This window comes from Mobula hypostoma, chromosome 3, assembly GCF_963921235.1.
Source record: "Mobula hypostoma chromosome 3, sMobHyp1.1, whole genome shotgun sequence".
NCBI classification, from domain to species: domain Eukaryota; kingdom Metazoa; phylum Chordata; class Chondrichthyes; order Myliobatiformes; family Myliobatidae; genus Mobula; species Mobula hypostoma.
Window position 1 is genome coordinate 30740894 of NC_086099.1, and position 27198 is coordinate 30768091.

At 39.5% G+C, this 27198-nt stretch overlaps 1 protein-coding gene across 1 annotated transcript in view; it reads right to left on the bottom strand.

Annotated features, from left to right (window-relative positions):
* npr2 (natriuretic peptide receptor 2) overlaps positions 1-27198 on the bottom strand; it is a 160107-nt gene that overhangs the window by 88956 nt on the left and 43953 nt on the right. The window contains exons 6-9 of the mRNA XM_063042843.1: positions 19118-19212; positions 16282-16417; positions 13459-13543; positions 12276-12396 (exon numbers count right to left, since the gene is read on the bottom strand). Coding sequence (XP_062898913.1) covers positions 12276-12396; positions 13459-13543; positions 16282-16417; positions 19118-19212 — 437 coding nt within the window. The remainder of the gene's footprint in view (positions 1-12275; positions 12397-13458; positions 13544-16281; positions 16418-19117; positions 19213-27198) is intronic.

The window sequence follows — 27198 nt, forward strand, 5'->3', positions numbered from 1 at the left end:
TAACAGCAACAGAGAAACTGAACTGGAGAAATTTATGCGAAGATTGGTAGGGTTCAACAGAGAACTACCACCTTATCCAGTTTGACTGCAGTCCAGGTTATCAAGGGAAGGAAATGTAGAAGTGGCAAATATCACAACTTCACTTATCTCAATAGGAAAACTACGGCAAAGAAATGGGCATTGCAAATCTTGCATCCTTTTCAATGGGGGGGGGAAGGGCTTCTAAAAAATGTTCTGTGTTCAGGTCATTCAAACTAAAAGAGATTTGTAATGTTATTCAGTATGGAAACAGACACTTTGGCCCAATTTGTTCATGCTGCCTAAGATGTCTACCTACATTTATCCCATGTCATGTCAACAAATACACTCAAAAACTTCTATAGTTGTACTGTGGAGAGCATTCTGACAGGCTGCATCACTGTCTGGGGGGGGGCTACTGCACAGGATCGAAAGAAGCTGTAGAAGAAATCTAGTCAGCTCCATCTTGGGCACTAGCCTACAAAGTACCCAGGACATTTTTATGGAGCGTTGCCTCAGAAAGGCAGTGTCCATTATTAAGGACCTCCAGCACCCAGGGCATGCCCTTTTCTCACTGTTAGCATCAGGTAGGAGGTACAGAACCCTGAAGACACACACTCAGCGATTCAGGAACAGCTTCTTCCCTTCTGCCATCAGATTTCTAAATGGACAGTGAAGCTTTGGACACTACCACACTTTTTTTTTATATACTTTATTTTGCATGTTTTTTAAAATCTATTCAATATACATAATTGATTTACTTGTCTATTTGTTATTATTATGTTTTATTTTATTTATTACTATTATTTCTTTCTGCTAGATTATGTATTGCTGCTGCTAAGTTAACAAATTTCACGTCGCGTGCCGGTGATAATAAACCTGATTCTGATCTACCTGCATTAGGCCCATATCTCCAAAAGTGTGAGAAAACTTTAAGAAGCAGTCGTCTGGAAAAAAAAAATCCAAAACTAATTAAATATGAGTTGATAGGTGAAACCCAACTTGACCTTCCCAAAGGGCAAATTGTATTTGACTAAAAAACACTCGAGCTGAGAATTAACAGAGAACATGTGTTATGTATTATATTTTAAATAGGATAATAATGTATTATATTTTTAACAGTACACATTTATGAAGCACCATATCCAACTTACAGTCCATGAGCAGTGACTGTTTGGAAACAAAACTGGCTGAGGATAGAAAGCAGGCAGTCAAAGTGAACGACTGCTTCTCATGCTGGTGGGAAGTTCCTCAGGAGACAGTGTCATAACCGTTGTTTCTTTTTGATACACATTAGTAATCTTGTCTTGGATAGACCAGGCATAACTTCTCAATATCAACAAACAGTTGTGTGCACTGAACGTAAGATCACAAGACATAGGAGCAGAGTTAGGCCATTTGGCCCATCAGGTCTGCTCTGCCATTTCGTCATGGCCGATCCATTTTCTCTCTCAGCCCCAATCTCCTGCCTTCTCCCCTTATCCCTTCATGCCCTGATTAAACAAAAATCTAATAACCCCTGCCTTAAACATACCCAATGACTTAGCCTCCATAGCCTCCAGTGGCAATGAATTCTGCAGATTCACCATTCTTTGGCCAAAGAAGTCCCTCCTCATCTCTGTTCTAAAAGGACGCCCCTCTATTCTGAGACATTGTCTTCTGGTCTTAGACTCCCCCACCTTAGGAAACAGGGACAATAGCTGCATCTCTTACTCAGCCACAATAGCAACCACCCAAACAATGCATTAAATCACCCAGCATCTTCTGTCACCAAAAAGATCACTTCTGCCACTCTCAGTCACTAATGAGGGTATGGAAAGCATAGGCAAGGATGATATAAAGTGGTCCTTTCTCCAACAAAAGCTCGCTCACTGATGTTCATTTTTGGCAGGACCATACAGCTGCAGATGTCTTTGGAGCCCTGGTCCAAATATAGACAAAGGAGCTGGATTCTGGGGTGTGGTGACAGTATCTGCGTTTAATATCACAGCAACACTTAACTGAAAGCAGCAAAGAGAACTGTAAAATTGAAGTCAAGGAGAATCGGAGTGAGTGGGGGGGTAGGGGAACCCTCACTGTTTAAAACCTTATCTCACACGGAGAAGGAGGACTGTGTTTACTGGAGGTCAAGTGTTTCAACCCCTGAATTTTACTGCAGAAGTTTGGCTAGGTAATGTTCCAAGGCCGACCTTTTTAATTACTTCATTATCAACCTTCCCTCCGTCATACCAAAGTGGGAATATTTGCATAATCTTTAATTCTGCTCTCTACTCCAGAAATAATGAAGCGGTCCTAGAGTACACGACTGAGATGACATTCAGGCTTACTCCGGTGAATTGCAAAACTTCCATGCTGCCTATATTCCAGGCAGTGACACCAAGTCCTGGAACTCATTCCCTAGCTTCACTGTGGGAATGCATTCAACACATAGACCACAGCTGTTCAAGGTGGCTCACTGCCACCATCTGAAAGGCAGTTGGGAATGAGCAGCTAAATGTCAGCCTTTCCAGCAAAATCCACGTTCCGTAAAATAATAAATAATAAAAATGCAATGGATCAATGCAATCTTAACAAAGCAGTCTATATTCACATGTAAGTTCCAAACAACATTCTGGTTAGGGCACATGCCAGTGGTTACATTCACTCCACCAAGTGTCAGGCAGAACCCCCTCCATCAAGAGAGCTGAGTTTATCCTGCGTTTATGTTCAACAGTGGGTGGCGGGGTGGAGATACATCTCCACCAAAGGAGGAGTAAGGCACTTGTTCCCTCAACTAGCCTGCTGCTCACCCTTGGAAAAAGTGTAGCACCTGCTTTGTCCCCCTGGATCAAGGTCTCATGAAGCCAGGGGAGCAGGTGGTGAATGTTTGTATGAGCAGCTGGTGCATACCACAAGTCCTGGTTGTGATGCCAGGCGGATAATCTCTGAAGAGTATTGGTAATGGCTGGGGTCACCCGCCTTCTAGTGACACTGCCCAGAAGAAGGCAATGACAAACCAGTTCTGTAGAAACATTTGCCAACAGCAATCATGGCTATACGACACGGCACATAACGAATGAAAGGTGTTCAAATGGGTTATTGACACCGTATCATCATTGCCAATATACACAGGTTTATGATTGAATAGAAACCTACTCAGAAGAATTGCGTAAATATTCTAGTTTCAGTAGCAGCTTAGAGGTAGGATATCATCTGGTCAATGTCTCTCCAAACCTACTTACCTTTTTTCCACCCATAAATTATATGAAGAATCTGGGAGAATACCCACGTACCTCTACGATTGTTCGTTGACTAATAATTAGTGAACATGTAGGCAAAAGAAAATCAGAGAAAGATCAGAAGAATGAAGATCTGTGCTCGTTAAGCTTATTAATGACCTTGGAAGCATTCGATGTGTAATAGCCAATATTAGCCAAAAGATGAATGCTAGATTTTTAAGTGCAGAATGTGCCTTACAGCCTGCAGGAAAAGACTGGGAAGAAGAGGCAAAAAGACAAGTTGTATCAATGAAGAGACTGCTGCTGTTCATTTCCCTCCACAGCTGCTACCTGATGGGTAAAGACATGAAAAGCAGAAGCAGACTTTTCCCCTCAGGTTGGCTGGGACTAGAACCAGTGCTCATAGGTATAGGCTGAAAGGTGAAATACTTCAAGGGGAAACTGAGGGGAACTTCTTCACTCACAGGGAATTGCAAGTATAGAACACGCTGCTAGCGGAAGTCAAGAATGCAAGTTCAGTTACAACAATTAAGAGAAGTTTGGATAGGTACATTGATGAGAGGGATATGGAAGGCTATGGTTCTGATGCAGCTAGATGGGACTAAACAGAATAATAGGTTGGCACAAACTAGATGGGCCAAAGGGCTTACTTCTGTGCTGTAATGCTCTATGACTCTTATCTGCTGAGTTCCTCCAGCATTTTGTGTGAGTTGAGTGCTGGAAGAACTCAGGCCATTTTGCTGAATCAAATATCTGCCTAAGGCTTCAAGTTCTGAGAACATTTCCTGTAAGTCTTGATTGGGTAGCTGTTAGATACAATGTTTCTCCTGAATGGGCATGGCTACAACCATGGGTTACTATCACAAAATATGGGACTGCCACTCAGGTTTAAGATTTGAAGAAATATCTTCATCCAGATGATGAACTGTTGGGATTCCCTAATTGAGAGGCTATTCAGGCATGGCCCCTGAATATATTCAATACAAATTGACAGGTTTTCCAATAGTAAGAGAATCAAGGGATGCAAGATTAGTGTAGGAAAGTGAGGCTAAGTAAAAGATCAGTCATAACCTTACTGACTCATGGAGAAAGCACACAAGGCTTTTCTGTCATATGTTCCCGCTACATGTATTTGTAAACAAAGTGCCCAGATGCCTGTATGTACTATTGCATCACAAAACATCAAACTGTGCTCTGGGACTGAAGTTGCTGCCACATGCATATGGTTTTGTTTGTTATGATCCAGCCACGTTACTGCTAGTGTAAAGCCTTAAAATGGCTGGAATAATTTTGTCACACCTACTGAGACTGGAGATATGGTACTAATTGGTTTTATCATCAAGGTCCCATTCCAAAGGGGGACTGCTAATACTCAGCTATTTAGAGGTAGTTTGGATTTTGTCTAGAGAGTGACAAAATTCCACAAATATTTTATGGTTGAAACTTTGGATTCATCATAAGTAGCTTGCAGTATGAAAATCATAATCATGTACCCTGATGGCCGCGGCTAGACAGGAGAGATAGGCATAAACATTGCCAGCATATGATCACTATATGATATACAGGAGTAATATCAGAATGTGGATGCACTGACTCTATTGGCAATTAGTGGGCAAATCACTGGGCAAGTGTGCCTTTGATGGACAGCACACCCAATGCAACCCAACAACTTGCTAGCAAGATCAGGGGTCAACTTTATGCAGGCAGTTTGTAGAGTTGGTAGTGTCCACAATGATTTTTATCTGCCCACATCTTTGTCCTGGACACACACAAGTCCTTGACTAAAAAGTGACCTGATAAAATGTGACTATACTTCTAAATAAATTTACTTTAAACTTTGCACTAACTCATAGCCAATAGGATGGAGAATGGGAAAATGACACATTGGTACTATAATTATATGGAAAAATAAGTTAGACAGCTAGTTTCTTGTGTTTCTTTCTGAGTTATTCCACCACAGGAGATACATTTGCATGAAGGACACCAAGAAATACCTAGTTTCTAGATGTTCTATTTGAGTCAGGAATAGACAAGCAATAGGGAAGATACTTGGATGAAACGTATGCCCTCTCAACAGCCCACCAGTAAATCCTCTCTGACAGTGGGTGAACAAACTCTGGATGAACAGAGTACATATTTTGCAGGTCCATTAATGGGAAAAGTGATCATAAGCAAAATGAATAATACAGTTCCTATCTATATTTCTGTATCAAATGGCAACTTCAAAATTGAGAATAGTTTCTTGTGGTCTTTCTTGGTATTTATGACGGACTTTTACCAGGATCTAACTTGTTTAATCCCCAAGGTGGAAATGATTCAAGCACATGTGTACAATTCCATGCCACCCAGCTTCAAACAAGTTGACAGAAAGGGCAGCTCAGTCTATGACAGAATAAAAAGATGCAAGAGGAGAAATCAAAACAAAAGTAGGCTGAATGTATTTGGATTTGGTGAACCACTGCTGGCACTGGAGCTAGCACTCATTTTAAAGTCAGTGATCTGGTATTTGTACAAGACCAGAGACCTTGTGCAGCAGACTGGTTTCATTTGTGGTTTTTGTGAGCGATAGCTGCATGGCGAAGTATCATCAAAGCCGCGTAAGAAATGGTATATTACAGCCATTAAATGAACCAGATGAAGATTTTGTCAGAACCAGAAGCTTTCTCACCTGCTATTAAAATTAGTGTACTGAAAGAAAACACACTTCAAAGAGATAAAACAGAGAACTCAGGAAATACTCTGGAGATCGGACATATGTGGAGAGATTAAAACAAGACCAGGTCATGAATGTGACCAACAGTCTTGTAGGAGATCAGCTGATAGCACACAGGAGCAGGACACTGTTGGATGTTGGGATGCTCATTACACAATGAAGAAACCATCTTTATGTGACCTATGAATGAGAGGCATACTCGGAGAACACTATACGCACACAGTGATCACAAGCCAATGGAGATCAATGAGCCAGCAGAGAACGCATGAGAGAATGTAGCATAGAATGTGAGGGTCAGTGCTGTATTGTAAAGCCAAGAGATAACCTCAAGGTAAGGAGTGAAGATCACAAGTGAAGAAGTTGAAAACACAAGTCTGCATCTGGAGAAAAAATAATTTTATTGCCTTACAATTGGTTGCAAAGGAAACAGGAGTGATCTAGAGACAGTATGTGAGAGACTTTACAAAGCAGTAGCGAAGACAAAGTAATCATCCATATCTGGGATGGAGTCATGAAAACCCCTCATCATGAACCTGGCCAGTTTACAAGTGAGGGTCAATTTGGTAATAGAACATCAAGTGTAATGGTGAATGCTAAATCATCAGTTTGTGCATGAATTTAATAAAGTAGAACATAAATATGAGCAAGTCTACAGATGCTGGAAATCCAAAGCAACACACACAAAATGCTGGTCAGGCAGCATCTATGGAAAGGAATAAACTGTTCATGTTTCAGGCTGAGATCTTTCTTCAGGACTGGAAAGGAAGGGGAAAGATTCCAGAGTAAAAAGGTGGAGGGGGGAGAAGGAGGTTAGCTAGGAAGTGATAGGTGAAGCCAGGGGGGTGGGAACGGCTGAAGAAGGAGGAATCTGATAAGCCATGTTGAACAAGATGGCTGCAAAGACAAGCCCTCAGGAAGGATATGTGGCTGTGGTAGCAGGTCTGGTTGAGTACTTGGTTGTAGAGTCAGAGGCAGCAGAGATCACAGAGGGGAAGCAGTGAGAAAGGATTTCACTGCCCTTTACCTTTCACCTAGCTTCACCTATCAACTTCAGCTCGCCTCCTTCCCTTCCCCCCCATGTTTTTATCCTGGCATCTTCCCCCTTCCTTTCCAGTGCCAAAGAAGGGTCTTAAACTGAAACATCAACTGTTTATTAATTTCCATAGATTCTGCCTGACCTGCCGAGTTGCTCTAGCATTTTGTATGTGTGTTGCTTTAGTTTGGAAATAGAGCTCTGTTGTGATTACTTGCCTGAAAGTGTGTCAATAACTGACAGGCAGCAGAGGTTAGCCAAGGACACAAGCAATGCCAAGGAAAATGAGCTGAAGGTATTCAAAATGCCAGAAACAGTCCAATCTTTCAATTACCAATGCAGGAGACTGAAGCAACTACCCAACAGAATGAAGCAATGCAGCGTCTGAAGTCAATGGCTGGGATGGGAGGGGAAGAGTCAGAGTGCAAGATGAACCCAACTCCTAAGCTGGATGAACTGGGCACCTAAGAGAATGTGATCAGAAGTTAAAGGGCATCACTCTCGAGCTATGTAGGAACCACTTGGTAGCTCACATGCATTGCTCACATCTGGGAGTGAACAGCTGCCACCCCAGAATGTGAGAAAAAGATAACGAAAGATAAGCTTTATTTGTCATGAATACATCAAAACATACAGTGAAGTACATCACTTGTGTCGAATGAGATCAGTGAGGATTGTGCTGGGGGAAGTCCACAAGTGTCACCGTGATTTTGACGCCAAGGTAGCATGCCCATACTTACTGACCCTAACTCGTGTGTCTCTGGAATGCGGGAGGAAACTGGAAATCCTGGAGAATAATCCATGTGGTCATGGAAGAACGTATAAAAAATCTTTATGGCCAGCGGCAGGAATTGGAACTCTGATTGTTGATTGCTATGCAATCGGCCCGAAATGGACGGGAACTATGCCACAAAGTGTAGATCTCTACAATGGAATTGATAAAGGAAGCCCTTTGCCCTCAATCAATCCCTGACTGATCTCCACCAATAGTTATATCTGACCTGTTTTAGTCCGATGGAAACATTCTTTCGTTTACAGATGATCATTTTTCAAATTCTTAGGAGACTTAGAAAATAGCCACTGCCAAGCTCAAAGGAATCATTGCCTGATATGCGACATATCAGGTGAAGGGATATGGGGATAAGGCAGGAAAAGGGTTCTGATTGTGGATGAGCAGCCGTGATCACAGTGAATGGTGGTGCTGGCTCGAAGGGCTGAATGGCCTACTCCTGCACCTATTATCTATTGTCTATTGTCTATTGACATCGTCAAAGTGCTGATCATTGAGAATGAGCCACAGTCTTCCAAGATGGCCAGATTATGATGATCAGACCCCTACTGGAGCATCTTCATTTCTCTCAGTATCCCAGCCAATGGATCTTGAGCAATTCTATGTAGACAAGATAAAACTCTTCTTCCATCAACAAAAGTACAACAGCGGAAAGTCAGAGTCGAGTTTTTGTCAGATGCACAAGTGCAACGATGCTTACTTGCAACAGCATCACAGGCACATAGCATCATCTAAACGGTGCTCACCAGGAAAACACAAATTAAATATAAATTATGTGCAAATTTTACAAGAAAGAACACAAATAGAATAAAAATAAGTCAGTTCTAGTGTTAAGTGGTTCATACTGTTGCTAAGCGGTAGCGATCAAGGTTATGTTGGTTGGTTCAAGAATGGTTGAAGAGAAGTAGTTATTCTTGAACCTGGTGGTATGGGAGTTAAGGCTTCTGTACCTCCTTGCCTTATGGTAGCAGTGTGAAAATGCATGACCCAAGTGGTAGGGATGTTAGATGATGGATGTTCTCTTCTTAAGGCTGCATCTCATGTATATACTGTTGATGGTAGGCAAGGAAGTGTCTATGTTGTATTGTGAAAAAATGGCATCCAAAACAGAAATGCTAGCGACCTATCACCACCAAGAGCAAAGATAAAGTCCAGGGCAGCCCTACAACTGATATAACAGAAAGCTTAAGACACATCACAGCCCAGATTCCAAACTGCCTTGAGCCAGGAGGGTGTCTCTCAGAGAATAAGGGATACCTCAGAAAGAATAACACACACTGCTAACTTGCCTTTACGGCATAGTTCGATCACAGTCCCTGGACAACTGCACATAAATAGAATCAAATAAAGAACAATCTGCCAAGCAGAAGCAGAATCAGAATCAGGTTTAATATCACTGGAAGATGTCGAGAAATTTGTTAACTTTGAGGCAGCGGTACAATGCAATACATGATAAATATAGAAAAAGATAATTTTTAAAATTACAGTAAGTATATGTATAAATCAAAAATAGTGCAAAAACAGAAATAATAAAAAGGTAGTGTTCATGAGTTCAATGTCCATTTAGAAATCAGATGGCTGTTCTTGAGTCGCTGAATGCCTTCAGGCTCCTGTAACCTCCTTCCTGATGGTAACAATGAGAAGAGGATGTGTCCTGGGTGATAGGAGTCCTCAATAATGGATGCTGCCTTTTTGAGGCATCGCTCCTTGAAGGTGTCTTGGATATTATGGAGGCTAGAACCCAAGATGGAGCTGATTAATTTTACAGCTTTCTGTAGCTTCTTTCGATCCTGTGCAGTAGCTGCCTCCACCCACCCGGACCCCCCTTCCCCTAGCAGACAGTGAGGAGCCTGTCTGAATGCTCTCCATGATACATCTGTAGAAGTTTTTGAGTGTCTTGGGTAACTAACCAAATCTCCTTAAACTGCTAATGAAATATAGCTGCTGTCTTGCCTTCTTTATAGCTGTGTCAATACGTTGGAACCAGGTTTGATCCTCAGAGATGTTGATACCCAGGAATTTGAAATTGTCAACATGCATCAAAGGCTTTGTGCCAAGGTAAAGATTTGGAGCTGGGTTAGCTTGCTGGCCTTTTCCCCCATTTTGTCATTCATTATTATAAATGTATATAATATATCAGACAAATTTCCATTAGACCTTTAAGAATTGTAGCTAATTGTTTCCATTGTTGCTGCAATGTGAAGTTCCAGAAAAGAAAATTACTGAATGTGGATGAAAAGTAATGACACTTGTAACTGTAAAGGATGTCACTGACCCTGTACTCTACATTGTGTGCATTAAGGCCCTTTCCCAATAGTTCAAATTGTTGCTAGTGTTCAGTATCATAGAGAGTCAAAGAGGGAGATAACAAGGCACACAAAGCCTTTCACTCTCTGACTTGTCCTCAACCGTTCATGCCAGAACTATGCAATCATCACCACTTGATCCCAAAGTTTCTTTGCTCAGCCGATATGTTAGATCCAATCAGACCCGTGGCCACCAGTCACCCTGGTTCTCTGAAACCCAACTTCTGAACAAAGCACCAACCATCAACCTGCACAACGTTTATTTGGGCTTTGGGTGCAACTGAATTTTGCAAGCAAGAAAGCAGTAACAAAAACATGGCCTCTGTATCTCAAAGGGTCAAAGAAGCCAGAATTTGCAATCCTGACCCATAAAAGATCCAGCTCAGTCTCAACCACCATGTTCCCTCTCTTCTTTGACTTACAGCCTCTTCAGTTTACACAAAGAATGGCTCATTGGATGAACATTTGCAGAACAGAAAGAACGTAGACTTCCATTAATAATAGCCTCACAGCTGTGAGATTCGTAACGAATGGAATACATTTGAAGTCTAACCAATGTAACAATATGGAAAATACAGCAGCCAATCTATGCACAGTCAATTCCAAAAAAGAACAATAATTGCTTCTTAGTTTGAAGCAACACACACAAAAAATGCTGGTGAACGCAGCAGGCCGGGCAGCATCTATAGGAAAAGGTACAGTCGATGCCTCGGCCCAAAATGTCGACTGTACCTCTTCCTATAGATGCTGCCGGGCCTGCTGCGTTCATCAGTATTTTTTGTGTGTTCCTTGAAATTCCAGCATCTGCAGATTTCCTCACGTTTGCGTTCTTAGTTTTAATAGTATTTTTTATTGTTAAAGTGCACTTATGCATTCACATTGGTATTGCTAAAATAGCTGCCTGTGCCTTTAAGAGAAAATGGTGAAGTCATTATGCACATGTGGAGTAGTAAGAAGGATTACAATGTTCTAGAAAAACAAACATTAAGTACTGGGAGCTGTTTTTTTCCCCTGTAAGTTCTGGTCGTATGGTGAGGAAATGTGAACAATATTTGAAATTTCCATACAAATTCATTTATACTTTTTTGTAAATTGAGAATATTGGTAATTTGACATGCTCTACATGTGGATGCTTTAGATTTTCGCAAGTACTGACGCTGGATGGCATGGTGGTGCGAAGTTGTTTATTGGCCTAGTAGGTTTTCAAGTAATTTAACTCCAAGGCAATATATTGTAAAAGTTTATTTTTGTCTTACTTTATTGCTTTGTTACATTCACATTTGGTCATGGAGTGATGTGAATGTGTTAATCTCTATTCATGCAGTGTGAACAATGAGAATTTGTTTCAGGGTCTAACTTGTGTATAAGGTACAGGATTCGGGGGATTCTAATGTTTGTATTTCTATTTAGAATTGCCACTACCGTAGTGGTTTTGTATATTTTGTTTTATTTATTTTCATACTGCATATGTAACTAGTTGATACACAAGTCTGTGCAGTGCAGTTAAACTGAGATTGTAACAGCAGGAACTGTTTTTTCTCAGTCATTTTGTTCTTTTTATTTCGACACTTCTTTCTGCATTAAAACATTTAAAGCAGATAAAGGAATTGAAGATCCAAAAAAGTATTTGTTGTCCTGAGTGTGTATTTTTCCCAGGCTACAAAATATTTTCTGGGGCACCAGTATTAACTCCACTACTTCACAATAATACAGCAAGATCTTTAGCTTAAATTAAAGAGGCCAAATTGATGGTCCTTTATCATCTTACCCAGAAAAAAACACAGAACACTCAACTGTCCAGCACACCTTCAAAACTACAGCTAGATTTTTCTGGTACAGTCTCTTGCGTGGGATTAAACTGCCTGCCTCTTCTAGAGTAGTCAATGTATGGCAGTACTGCAAGTCCAGGATGCAGCATTATGATGCCTTCATGATTTGTTACTGTTTTCATGGATACAGAGTCATAGAATAGAAACAGTCCTTTTGCCCAACTCAACCATGCCAAGTTTTTTACTTGAGATGAGCTACCATTCCCATTCGCCTGCATTTGGCCCACATCCCTTGAGAGCATTTTTGAAAATTATCCATTAACCTTTCCAAATGCCCCAGTAACTTCTTCCCTGGCTTCCCACAATATTTTAGGATACGCTTCATTGGGCCTGGGAATTTGTACTGTAATAGTCTTGTAAACACTTACCAGGGATAATGTAAGCCTGCTGCCGGCCCTTTTCCGGTACTTATCGGTGTTCCCCATTTGCAATTCTTCCCAACGGATCCGCCACAGCATACTGGCCAATTCCTTCTCCAGCTTTAGTTTCCTGTTAAAGTATCATTAAGCTGAGTAATGAATTACTCCTACAGTAGCTATGCAACATCAAATCTGCAATTAATTCTCTAAAGTAATAAATTAGCAACACAGGTACATCTTCTTTAGAAGAACAGTACCTCATGTTCTGTCTGGGTAGTCTACAACCCAAAGGCATGAATGTGATTTTTCCTATTTCAGGTAACCCACAGCCCCCAGCCTTGTGTTTCTTTCTCTCTCCTTCTGATCCACAGATTTTCTCACCCACCTTTTACCAAACCCTATTAAGTTTTGTAACTCCAGAAACTAATCGGGATCACATGTCTACTTAGCTTTACTTTCCTTTTCTCCAGTGTATCGCTTACATATGCCGAGGTCGCGTAATGACGTATGCCATTCATGTTATTCTTACCTATAACCCACATTGAATCATGTAAACAAGCAAAGAATGCTTACTCAAATATTACTTAAATATTAAATATATTACAAACCCGAGCACCATGTTACCCGGTTTCACTTTTCACCCCAACTGGTTCCATCTGATTAATACCCACACACTTTACCTACTGGGTCTTCCATCCTCTCCTCCAGTGATTCCATCTGCCCATCATCCCTCTCTTATATGCTTCCATGTATTATCTACCTTAACAGATTCCAGCAGCCTCAGACATCTCTACATCACCAGTTGGTTCTTGTTCTCTCCTTCTCTACCCCCCACCTGACTCTATCTACCCATCACTGGTTCCACCTAGCAGCCTCTGCCTCCTTCGCCCTCTCACCTCTTTATACTGACTAACTCTCCTCCACACTCTCAGTCCTGAACATGCCTCAACATGAAGCTCATTTTGCTCCTGTTTCGACAGCTGCTGCATGACCCATTGAATTCCTCAGGCAATGTGTTTCTTGTTTCAGATTCTAATAGCATGTTAAACATACTTCTGTTTAATGTGATTTTAGTTCTTAATCTCAATGGCTTTAAATAAAGAATAGAAAGCATTATTATTTAAAAAAAAACAAAATCAGAAGTTGTCAAATTTCTTTTTATAAAAGTACAGAACCCCGACACATTACCTACCGGTAAGCAAGAAAACTGGAGATCACAAAAATTGCCAGAATGAAACCAGTTCCCAGTGTGACAATTCCGAACATTGATAAACCAGCTAAAGGAAGCAACAACAGTAAAGCGTTTTAAAGCAGTGCCTGGTTACTCAACTCAATATGAAACTCATACTTTGCCTAAAGACACATTGAAAAACAAAAAGCTTCTCATTCCTATTTAAAAAGATAAAGCAACATAACATTTATGGGAATAGCTTTGCTTCAGTTATAATGATATACCGAAGATACATAGATAATGAAACATCTACCACATATAAATCCAGTGCAGGCTTTAAAATTTCGCTTGGTACCTATATTTTTGCTGTAAATTGTAAAGAGTTTGTCCAGTTTTTACTGGGATGAAGGTATTTTGCAGTGAGTACTTCGGTCAAAAATATTGAGTACAGAGGTAATTACTAATGTCCAGTCTTGATTCGGCCAATTACAGATTCTCTCCATCATCACAACGATACAAGACTTTGGCATGATGAAAAAAATCCATCACGAAGTTGGCACAAGTGTGTCAAAACATCCTGTTCATCTTCGTGGTCACAATGTAAGAGGCCCCCATAGTATGGCACGGCTACAATGAGACCCAAAGCAAGTTGAGGAACAGCAACTCATCTTTCATTTGGACATTCTGTAGCATCTTAGATTCAATATTAAATTTTACAACTTTGGGTAACTTGATTTCGCTGCATCAATCATTCACCTGCGATATTAACTTAGTTCATATGTTTCTGTTCTCCCTCCTCTGGGAGTGGAAAACTTCCCAACCTGACCCGCCATGCATGCCTTTCTGCTCTGAATTTTGCAACTACTGCAATCTATCACCTATGTTCTTTCCTCGCCCTTTAACTGTTCACAATCACCCATTGACCAGATAATACTGATTACCATGGTAACAATCATCCCCTCCCCACCCTCTCATCAAAATTTCTTTTCTTTCCTTCCCTTTACAATTCTATAACCTGAAACATTAATTCTGCTTCTTTTCCCACATATGTGACCTGATGTGCTGAATATTTTAGCACTTTATTTTATGTTAGGTCTCCAACACCTGCAGTTTGTTTTTTTTTAAATTTCAAGCCTTTGATAAAGTCCTAAACAGATGGCCAGTTAATGAAGCTGAGATGCACTGTGCTTAATGATCAGAAACAGCATGGAAACTGGATTCAAGGCCTGAGTGTAGATAAAGTAGATTTTCCAGGTTTAAAGATAGTGGAAAATGATCATTCCTAGGTCAGTGCTGGGTCGTATATACACAATTATGCATTAAACACGGGCATGCAAGGTAATATTTCCATACAGTATATGCAGAGAAAGTGTTGTAAGCAGTGAGGAAAATAGCCATAGATTGCAAGTCAGTAAGTAGCAGTCTGATTGAATGGACAGACAAGATGCAGCTTAAATTTAATACAAAGTAATGAAAAGCCATACACTTTGGTGGAAGAGTAAGGAGAGCCATTTTTGACTGAATGACGCAGTACTGAAGGGTGATCATGTGCACATATCCTAGCATTTGAAAGACATGCAAGGTTACGTTGAACTGCATGATATATTGGCTAGGTCATAACTGGAGTATTCCATCCACTTCCACTCACCATGCTTTAGCAATGATGTGAAGATCCCCAAGAGTGCTCAGAAAAGATCTATGAGAGTGTTCCAGGGATGAGAGATTTCAGTTATAGGAGAAGCTGGAGCTGTTCACCTTAGAACAAAGAAGGTAGAGAGGAGATTTGATAGTGGAGTACAAGATTGTAAATGGGGTTAATAGAGAAAAACTGGGGCAGTGGTTGATGCCTCAATGATTGGCGGGGGGGGTCTCAAAATGTTACAATGGGGATACATGGCAAAACTATTTAGTGTGATGAGAAACTGGAATTCATTGACTGAAATGATGGCAGAAACAGGATAAATCAAGGATTTAGATAGACATTTATCAGAGAATAAGGTTGGGAGACTGAGAAAGAGCAGAGAGATTGGATGGTAGAGATGTTTCTACCAGGAATTGTCATAGACTCCATAGGTTAGATGCGCTTCTCCTGTACTGCATCAATTCTATGATTCTATATTATTCTGTCTGATTGATGATTAGGCCACTATTTACAGTCACTACTTTATCTCAGGACTTGTACCACCAGGTTCAAGAACAGTTACTACCTCTCAACCACCAAATTCTTGAACAAAAGGGGATAACTACTCTCAACTATTGAGATGTTTCCACAACCAGTGATCTCACTTAAGGATATTTTATTTTGTTATTTCATGTTCTTGTTATTTGTTTCTATTTATTTATATTTGCATTTGCACAGTTTGTTGACTTCTATGCTCTACTTTAACTTTCATTGATCCTCTTAAAGTTACTCTTTTATAAATTTGTTGAGTATGCCTACAGGAAAAAGAATCTCAGGGGTGTATGTGGTGACATATGTGTACTCTGAGAATAAAATTTACTTGGAACTTTGAAAAGGGACTGAAAAAGAGCAGAGATAGGATATTAGATCATAAATTTCACTGCTTTGAATGGTGGATCAGGCTTGAGGGACTAGATTCAACACCATGTTCTGTTTCTTAAGTACAGGGCTCTGGAGAATAATCCATTGCAAAAACTGTTCTCGGAAGAAAATAGTTGTTCAAATCAATTAGATAAGAAATACTTCAATTATTATTCTCCAGCACTGGGTACCAGACTGCTTTTTTATCGTATATTACTCTACAGTTTTGTACCATAGAATCATAAGTGGTGATTCTAAAGAGACTGAAGGGCCTCAAAACTTCACACAGCAAGAAACAATACCTTGTTCACAGATTGTTTCATCAGCTTCAAACACACATGTCGGGTTGTCTTCTGGAACGTAGCCCAATGGCCAGTGAATCTTTACATTGGGAATCCAGTAAATCTGTTTTTTTGTTCCCAGATAGTGAGCAACAATCTGTACAAAGCAATGAAATTCTGTTAAATTCGCACCGTTTGGCCTTCATTATTCTGTATAATCAAGTATTTAACAATTATAGTCGTGCATATTCTGAAATCACAATAAAAGTGAATGTGAACTTGCATACACATACCCTCTCTGACTGCTCCAGAAATGATTGAAAATGTACTGGTGATCCCAAGATAAAAAAAAGAGTATTCAACGTTATAAATGATTACTTTCAGTGTAGAACTCAGCCTAATGGAAGTGCATATTGTCCAAATGAGGAGATTGGTAGTTGCCAAAACTTTTAACTAGAAACTTTTAAACCATTAAAGGCCTTGTTGATATTTACGCCAAACTTATGTAAGCAAATGATGCTTACCTTTGCAAATCAATATATTTCCCTGGGTTTATCACACAAGGTGGAGACTGATATTACTGAGATGTCTTATTACAGTGCTAAGGGCTCTTCTATATACTCTGTGCATTGGCACTCAATCTACCACAATTTGTTCCACAATTCTCAGCAGATTTCTTTGGGGTCCAATACATTACTTCAAATCAAGTCTCCCTCCCTACCCAGATTCCTTTGATAGCCCTCAAAATACATATCTGTTTTCAAGCAGATTCTGATAGCACATTGACAAAAATAAGTTGGCCGCTTGTGGCCCAGTAATATCACTATAGTTCTTTGCTTTGCATTGAATAGGCAGTTCCCAGTTTGAAATGTTTCCCCCTGCCAGTGACTACAAGGACTGCAGTGGGTCAAGTCAGCAGCAACTCTCAGCCTTCCCTGCAGAAATAAGGGATGAGCAATAAATTTGAGTCATGCCAGCGATACCTACATTCTACCTGTGAATAATAACAATTACTCACGCTCATAATTTAAATTGAAGTGATCCCAATAATTACCATAAAATTAGTATTTGGAAGATAAAGACCTATATGGATTATGTACTGAGGGTTTAAGCTAGTCTAGTAGGGGGTTGGTAGCTAAAGTCATAGTGTGTCAGATGAGAAAGTTGAGGGAAATATTCAATTTAAAGCAAGTCCATTGGGCAGTACAGGCAGGAATACAACAGAGTATAAAGAAGGTCTGATAAGCTAAACTGCATTTACTTTGATGCAAGGCTAACAGATAAGCACAGAACATAGTTGACAACGTGTGATTATGATATCACAGCTATTATGGAAAGCTAGTGACGGGACAGGCAGGACTTGTGGTTCCAGGTTATACACGTCAAGTCTGCTAGAGGTAGAAGTAAAGGTGTGTGTGTGTGTGTGTGTGTGTGTGTGTTCAATTTTGATTTGATTGAATATTATGGACTGAGAGATGATATTCCTGAGAAAATGTCCAGTAAGGTTGCAGAGTAACACTTACAAATAGGAAGGGAATGATTACTTTGATTGGAATATACGATTGCTACCCTGTGTAGATCAGGGTGACCTGATATGAATGCCCCAGTCTTGGACCTTCAGTAGGTAGTGGATCTCTTGGTTCATCCATTGTGTCTGGTTTGAAAACATCCAGACTGAAAGATATTTGGGCAGGTTCATAGATAGGGGGGATTTAGTGAGATATGAGCTAAATGCAGGTAAATGAGACTAGCTCAGGAAGACCACTTGGTCAACAGGATGAGTTTGGCTGAAGAGCCTATTCCTGTGCAGTATAAATCTATATAAATTCTGATTAGTCCACATGCTTCAAATATGAACACTCTACAAATGGTCCACATTAATAAGTTTTGCCACCATATTTTAAATACATATAAAATTGATTTTCTAATCTACTTTTTTCCATTGGGAGGAAGGCCCAGAAAAAGAAGTGACACTCACAAAATGTTGGGGGAACTTAGTAGGTCAGGCAGCGTCAATGGAGTGGAATAAACACTGTACCATTGAGAGCATGCTCACCAACTGCATCTCAGTGTGGTATGGCAATTCTCCTGTATCGGACCGCAAAGCACTCCAGCGTGTGGTGAAAACTGCCCAGCGGATTATTGGCACCCAATTGCCCACCATTGAGAACATTTACCATAAACGCTGCCTGGGCAGGGCGAAAAGCATTATCAAGGACACATCTAACCCTAACCATGGATGTTTTACTCTCCTCCCATCCGGTAGGCATTACAGGAGCCTCTGCTCCCACACCAGTAGGCACAGGAAGAGCTTCTTACCTGAGGCTGTGACACTGCTAAACCTCTCAACACAGCGCTAAGCAGTATTGCATCCGTATTGTACTGTCTCAGTACTTCTATATTTGTGTGCTGTAGCACTTTTTTTATTCACAGTTATTTTGTAAATAACACTATTCTTTGCATTTCTGGTCAGATGCTAAATGCACTTCATTGGCTTTGTATCTGTACTCAGCACAATGACAATAAAGTTGAATCTAATCTTATCTAAAGAGTCAAAGATTTGCATCTCAAACCAAAACATCGACTATTTATTTCTCTCCATAGATGATGACTGACTTGCTGAGTTCTTCCAGTGCTACTGTGAAAGTCCAGCATCACTGTTGTGCTACAGAAGTGACACTTCAGTGTTTCCAACCTGAGCTCTCACTGAACAAGATAATCATTGGATTCCCTCTCAATGAAGTTCTAATTTACTATTTTGCTCATCATTTGGAAGATTGTATACTTGCACCAATCTATCACCAATACAAATATAACAAAATATGCAAAATACAAAAAATATGAAAGGAGGACTAACTTTATATTCCCCAGTTTTTGTGTTGACCATATTCCAGAGACTGAAGTCGATGAGTCTATCACCATATTTGTCAATGGTCACCAGTCCAGTAGCACCTAGAATTAAAAAATAAGCAAAACATCGCAAATAAATTATAACTTCAAAAGAGCAATTATACACCTGAAATAACTTAATGTTGAGAGTGTCATTTAATGCATTTTTGATTCAATGATATTCATTTAAATTTTAATTTTAGTGGATTGGCAGTGATTACCAGAGTTTTCTTGCGAGTATTGAGCTTTGATTTGATAGCTAGTATGTATACAATTCCTATATTGTGATATGTATTCTCACAAGCCGGAGGATATTTTAACTCTGGATACTCACTAGAAATCAACTAGGTAAAATGCTCATGGAACTTACTTGCCAACATCTTACACTTTTCTCAAAAGTTTGTACCTCAATAACTGGCAGTATTCTTCCGTTAAGTGCACAAATCATTGGACACCTATCAATTCTCCACTGGGCAACCCTGGTCTCAGTCTTTCAACACTTCCTTAGGTCCCATCCAATTTTCCTATATCCTCTTTGCAGATCAAAATTAATCTGCTTTCTCTATCAGTTCTAAAAATGTCTGAAATATTAACCCTGTTTCTCTTTTTACAGCTTCTTCCAGACCTGATGAGTTTGTTCAGCATTTTCTGTCAGTGTTTCAAATATTCTAGAATTTTATTTGATTTTCATCAGACTTGCATTGTAACTTTAGACATCTCCTTGCAGGCAGGAGCAGTCAGAACATTTCAAACTCAATATTGGGTGCAAGGAGTTAAAACCCTAAAGCAATAAATTAATAAACTTATTAAACTTTATGATGCAGGGTCAGGAATGGCATAGGGAATATTTAAGCCTTCCATTTCCAACCCTCCTGGTTTGGCCGATGTAGTGGACCAACTTGCCAAAAGCTTCTTCAACCACAACTCCCAAACCTGTATTCTAATTCATCCACGAGTATAAATTACATATCTTAAGTCATAGATCTCTTAATTTGGAAATATATATTTTCCCTTATAGTCACTGGATCAATATTCATGCTTTCACCTCATTCCACACAAAAAAACTTTAAAATTATCTTGTCATTGATCCCTAATCCTGCTAATCCTAATTCAAGATAAATATTAAAAAATCAGATTTAGAAAGAAGTATCTACCCAAGAGGGCTATTAGATGTGCACAATACCACCTCCTAAACCTCCTAATACCTCCTAAACTCTAAAAATCTAACTCTATATTGAACAAGAGCATTCTAATGTGGGTGTATATTCAATCAGTTGCAAAGGGTCCCACCAACTTTAATTTTGGATCTGGGAAGGGCAGCCAACTCCACTTCACATCTCATTAGCTCCACTTGTGATAGCAGACTTAACTGGAACAAAGCACAATTACTAAAAAACAGATCTGTACAGAATCCAAAATCATCTCAGTGAGCAGAGCCTTAGGTGATGCAAGAATAGACAATAGAACTGAATAGATTGCTCTAAAGAAAGCGGACATAAGCTCAATAAATAGCTCTCTCTCCTCCCCTCAAATTTTCTATGATGCTGCACCAAAAGAGTTCTGGGACTCCGGTAACCAAATAATAGTATCTTATGAATCACCAACAACAAAAGAATACTATAGCAGAAATAAGACCATAAGATGCAGGAGCAAAATTAGGTCATTTGGCCCATCGAGTCTGCTCCACTATTTCATCGTGACAGATCCAATTTTCCTCTCATCCCCAATCTCCTGCCTTCTCCTTGTATCCCTTCATGTCCTGACTGATCAAGAATCTATCAACCTCTGCCCTAAATATGCATAAGGACTTGGCAAAGAATTACACAGATTCATTACTCTCTGGATAAACACATTCCTCCTCATCTCCATTCTAAAAGGATGCCCCTCTAATAAGCAGCTATCAGTGTGTTAACTATTTCATAAAAATTGGATCCCCAGAGGTCATAGAAACATAGAAAGTAGGTGCAGGAAGGACATTTGGCCCTTTGAGCCTGCACCACCATTCAGTACGATCATGGTTAATCATCCATCTCAGAACCCTGTACCTGCCTTCTCTCCATACCCCCTGATCCCTTTAGCCACAAGGGCCACATCTAACTCCCTCTTAAATATAGCCAATGAACTGGCCTCAACTGTTTCCTGTGGCAGAGAATTCAACAGATTGACCACTCTCTGTGTGAAGAAGTCTTTCCTCATCTCGGTGTTAAAAGGCTTCCCCTTTATCCTCAAACTGTGGCCCCTCGTTCTGGACTTCCCCAACATCGGGGATAATCTTCCTGCATCTAGCCTGTCCAATCCCTTTAGAATTTTATACGTTTCAATCAGATCCCCCCTCAATCTTCTAAATTGCAGAGAGTATAAGCCTAGTCAATCCAGTCTTTCATCATATGAAAGACCTGCCATCACAGGAATCAATCTGGTGAACCTTCTTTGTACTCCCTCTATGGCAAGAATGTCTTTCCTCAGATTAGGGGACCAAAACTGCACACAATACTCCAGGTGTGGTCTCACCAAGGCCTTGTACAACTGCAGTAGTACCTCCCTGCTCCTGTACTCGAATCCTCTTGCTATGAATGCCAATATACCATTCGCCTTTTTCACCGCCTGCTGTATCTGCATGCCCACTTTCAATTACTGGTGTACAATGACACCCAGGTCTCGTTGCACCTCCCCTTTTCCTAATTGGCCACCATTCAGATAATAATCTGTTTTCCTGTTCTTGCCACCAAAGTGGATAACCTCACATTTATCCACATTAAATTGCATCTGCCAAGAATTTGCCCACTCACCTAACCTATCCAAGTCACCCTGCATCCTCTTAGCATCCTCCTCACAGCTAACACTGCCGCCCAGCTTCATATCATCCGCAAACTTGGAGATGCTGCATTTAATTCCCTTGTCCAAGTCATTAATATATAATGTAAACAACTGAGGTCTCAGCACTGAGCCTTGCGGTACCCCACTAGTCGCTGCCTGCCATTCTGAAAAGGTCCCGTTTATTCCCACTCTTTGCTTCCTGTCTGCCAACCAATTCGCTATCCACATCAATACCTTACCCCCAATACCGTGTGCTTTAAGTTTGCACACTAATCTCCTGTGTGGGACCTTGCCAAAAGCCTTTTGAAAATCCAAATATACCACATCCACTGGTTCTCCCCTATCCACTCTACTAGTTACATCCTCAAAAAATTCTATGAGATTCGTCAGACATGATTTTCCTTTCACAAATCCATGCTGACTTTGGCCAATGATTTCACCGCTTTCCAAATTTGCTGTTATCACATCTTTGGTAACTGACTCTAACATTTTCCCCACCACCGATGTCAGGCTTACCGGTCTATAATTCCCTGGTTTCTCTCTCCCTCCTTTTTTAAAAAGCGGGGTTACATTAGCCACCCTCCAATCCTCAGGAACTAATCCAGAATCTAAAGAGTTTTGAGAAATTATCACTAATGCATCCACTATTTCTTGAGCTACTTCCTTAAGCACTCTGGGATGCAGACCATCTGTCCCTAGGGATTTATCTGCCTTTAATCCCTTCAATTTACCTAACACCACTTCCCTACTAACATGTATTTTCCTCAGTTCCTCCATCTCACTGGACCCTCAGTCCCCATTATTTCCGGAAGATTATTTATGTCCTCCTTAGTGAAGATAGAACCAAAGTAATTATTCAATTGGTCTGCCATGTCCTTGCTCCCCATAATCAATTCACCTGTTTCTGACTGTAAGGGACCTACATTTGTCTTAACCAATCTTTTTTTTCACATATCTATAAAAGCTTTTACAGTCAGTTTTTATGTTCACTGCCAGCTTTCTCTCATAATCTTTTTTCCCTTTCATAATTAAGCCCTATGTCCCCCTCTTCTGGACTCTGAATTTCTCCCAGTCCTCAGGTGTGCTACTTTTTCTGGTTAATTTGTACGTTTCTTCTTTGGAATTGATACTATCCCGAGTTTCCTTTGTCAGCCACGGGTGCACTACCTTCCCTGGTTTATTCTTTTGCCAAACTGGGATGAACAATTGTTGTAGTTCATCCATGCGATCTTTAAATACTTGCCATTGCATATCCACCGTTGCATTGTCATGGGACAATGGAAACCAGAAAGATTTTGAAAATAAAACTGCAGTGGGCAATTGGAAATTAAATGTTGAGAAATGAAATGATTGAACAACAAGTTCATAAATTAACAAAATAAGGAGCAACAGTAGGGTTGGAGCTCATGAATTTGAGGTGTGAAATCACCGTGGGATACTGATACAAAAGATCACAGTGGGACACTGGGACAAAGGAAGATCATAAAGGCAGAGGTTGTAAACTGAAGATAGCCAATTTAACACCTGGCACAATAGTAAAACTACTACTATACTAACTACACAGCTCCAAAGACTTGGGTTCAGTTCTGATTTACAAGGATTTGTGTATGGTGTTTGCACATTCTCCCAGTGACCAGATGGGTTTTTGTAAGGAACTTTGGTTTCCTCCTACATTTCAAAGGCATGCTGATAGATTAATTAGCTGAAAATTATCTCCAGTACAGCCGGGTGGCTGGAAAATAAGTGAAAAGTCATGGAGACATGACAGAGAAATGTTTATAGACAAACAAGTAAAGGACTGATGGAATTGCACTGACAGACAGCTTAGACTCGATGGGTTGAAATAGGAACAGGCCTTAAAGGGACTATGAGGAAAGAAAGACAAGATTGCTCGGAGTTTCCTGACTTGGGATTGACTACATAAATAAACTGGATAAATTACGAAAATGGTGTCCAGCAAAAGTTGGTAGTTCTGGCAGCTTTAATACGGAAGAAGACTAAAGAATCATATCCTGTTGGTTCAGTTTATTGAATTAAACTCTCTTGATAAACAGATTGGGAAAAAACAAGATGGTAGCAATTGGCACCAAAATGGTACTACTGGGCAATGGTTAACAGAACATTCTAAGAGAAATGTTTAGAAAAAGAAAATAACTACTCAGTGCAAACTAAATTATAAATGTTGACATAAAAACATAACTAAACTGTGACAAGTAGAAATAATATTTGTAGACAGGAAGCAGATATCATATGCAAATTTTTAACATTCCATAGATAATTCTGTTTTACACATCTATAAATGCTCTCCATCTGTGCCAGTGAACACCAAATTTCAAACTTTAAGTTCTACATAATATAAGAGTAAGGCAAAGTAAAAAAAACATTCTCAACTTTTATTTTACTTCCAAACTATAAACTTACAGGTAGTTAGAATTGGTCTCTGATTGACCTCAAGAGCTTACATATAACTAAAGTTTGCTTAATTGGACCATTTTCCTCAGAAACTGATCACAAAAGAACAAATCATCTTGTTGGCTAAAAAAACATAAACATCTCTGTATCCACAGACGTTCTGTGAACAATGCCAGGGAAGGTTTGCTATTATAGACGGTCATAGAAAACATCATTATTTCTAAATCCCCACAGACTAAAATGTTGCAATAATTACAACATCTTTTAATCAGGCCAGATCCAACAATTTCAAAACCATAATTTATGTGAAACTATGTTCTGACTTTTGCTTAATCCATTTGACCACTGTATGGACTCATTGGAACTATTTCAACATCCATAAAGAGTCAACAACAAAGTAATCAAGCAAGTTTTATCGAGTATAATGGAGTTACCCTCCCAAAATCATTGCAATATTTGAGGCTTTTATTAGAATTTTATTGATATTCTTAAATTCATTTAGTGTTCTAGCATCTTTAAAAACAAATCCTTAATCTTTAAACACTCAAAGTCCTTTACAATATTTAAGTTATAAACCATACTGTCAAAGAACATCTGCAAAAATTATTGCCTGCATGCTTCAAAGTCAATTTATAACAAAGGAGAATGGAAGCATCTAGAAATCTCAAGACAGTTACGATTTTTCACAGAGAATTAAAACAAAGTGGTCTAGAAAATCTGCAGAATTACAAGGTTGCCAGTTACATTAGGATCACAATAGGTGTACACCTTTTTCGTCATCACTATAGGTACTGCCATGATCAGTCAATCAACTTACAAGAGTGAGCCTTCTCTGTGTTAGCTGCAGACATGGCATGTTTTGCAAATTTTATAGAACTGTCAGTTGAAGACAGCATTCTGGCAATATGACAATAAAAGCATTTCCATCCGGGATCCCATTAAAAAGAAGTCCTACAAACTCCGAAAAACTTCATTACCAAGGTGTATGGTATGTTGGCTTTCATTAATCAGGAGATTGAATTCAAGAGCTGCAAGGTAATTTTGCAGCTTTATAAAACCCTGGTTAGACCTAACCTGGAATATTGTGTTCAGTTCTGATCACCTCATTATTGGAAGGATGTGGAATCTTTCGAGGAGATTTACCGGGATGCTGCTGTGATAGTATTAGATTTGCTGACTTCAAAGTTCTAAGCTCAAAGATCTTAAGCCCCATCGGACATAAATAGCCACAAGTACTCTCACTAAAGTGATATTATACTGCAGCTGCCCAATCGTTCAAAGACTGGCTTACTTTCCTGTTTATTCTCCATGGTGAGTTTAGCTGCCAAAACCCACTATTCTACCAAGGAGAAGAAAGTAGTATAAAATCCAGATAATTTATTTTCAGTGATACATATTTAACTCCAGACAACACATTTAAACTTCACGGAGGATTTCTATATTAAACATTTCCAAATTACTAACTATTTCTAAAACACAAACTATTTATAAAATACAAAGCACAAAAGGATTCCAAAACACAAAGGACAAAGGATAATGGATTTCAGAACACAGGTACAACCCTATAAACTAAAATGACTACCATGATGCAGACAAACAAGTTGTCTGTCGCAGAAACTGAAGCTAGTTCACCCTGTCTTTCTTCCACGTTTCTTTTTGATGTTCCATATCCCATTCCTAATAAGTGTGAACTGTTCTCTACATTTATACTTTCTCTCTCACTTGGATGTCTTCACATGCATAAAATATTTCCTCAAATACCTTTTTAACACAAACGGTCTAAAAGCATCTTGGAGGCATAGTCCTCAGCTTAGCAATCACAGTTCACAATTAATGCTGTAAAGCTAACCTCCTTGAGTACATAAACCTTCCATCTTATAAACACATCAGTTATTTGATATGTTGGTATCTATCTAGCCTGCAAGCTTCCTTGACCTAAGCAACTTAGAGTCAGCTTGACTGCTTGAAACAACCCAAATTAAACAACTTTATACTACAACTTGAGTAGCAATAAAGCAGGTGTAGTGACCTGTATCTGCTTCTACAGACATAACGTCTGTGCTACAAACACAGGTCTGGGGTGAAAGAGGAAGGAACCTGTACCGTTCAGGTGTCCAAGGCTTAGCAGCATGGTGGGAATTCAATAGCAATGACAGAAGAAATAGACCATAATCCATATTTGGGGAAGGTACATCGAAATGCCTTCCACCTTTGCATAGAAAATATCATCATCGGAAAGCAAGTTTCACGTGTATATTACAGCTGACTTGAAGTGGTGAAGAGCAATTAAGCATGCCCATTCAAATTTTGGAAAATGTTGCAATTTGACCTGGAAATAGTCAAAAAAGCTTTATTCTGAAGAAACAAGTTGTTTTTGTTCATGCTTTTTTAAAAAAGAGCATCATGCCTCTGAATTTTTTTGAGAGGCACTTAAAAATAAATCTGATTATATTCCACAGCCTGACTAAAATCCATTAATCAGTTCATTGTGAATTTTGTTCCACAGGAGTTAATAGACACAGAACAAAAAGCAAACACCTCATGAACTAGCACTTAAAATAATTTCAAAATAATTATTTTAATTTATTTCTTATTGATACAGCATTGAAGGTAGCATCTTTAATCGCGAGATGTCTGGCATCTAGTTTTGAGACACTAATGATTGTGTGATGCATTTACCCTAATAGGGATATATTTAATCACAATTTGATAAGGAAATACATCTGACAAAGGAAGGGTTATGCTTATAGTTGCACAGTAGTGACTTTGTTGCTAGTCCACTAATATAATTAATTTATGCAGAAGTGCCATTCTTCATAT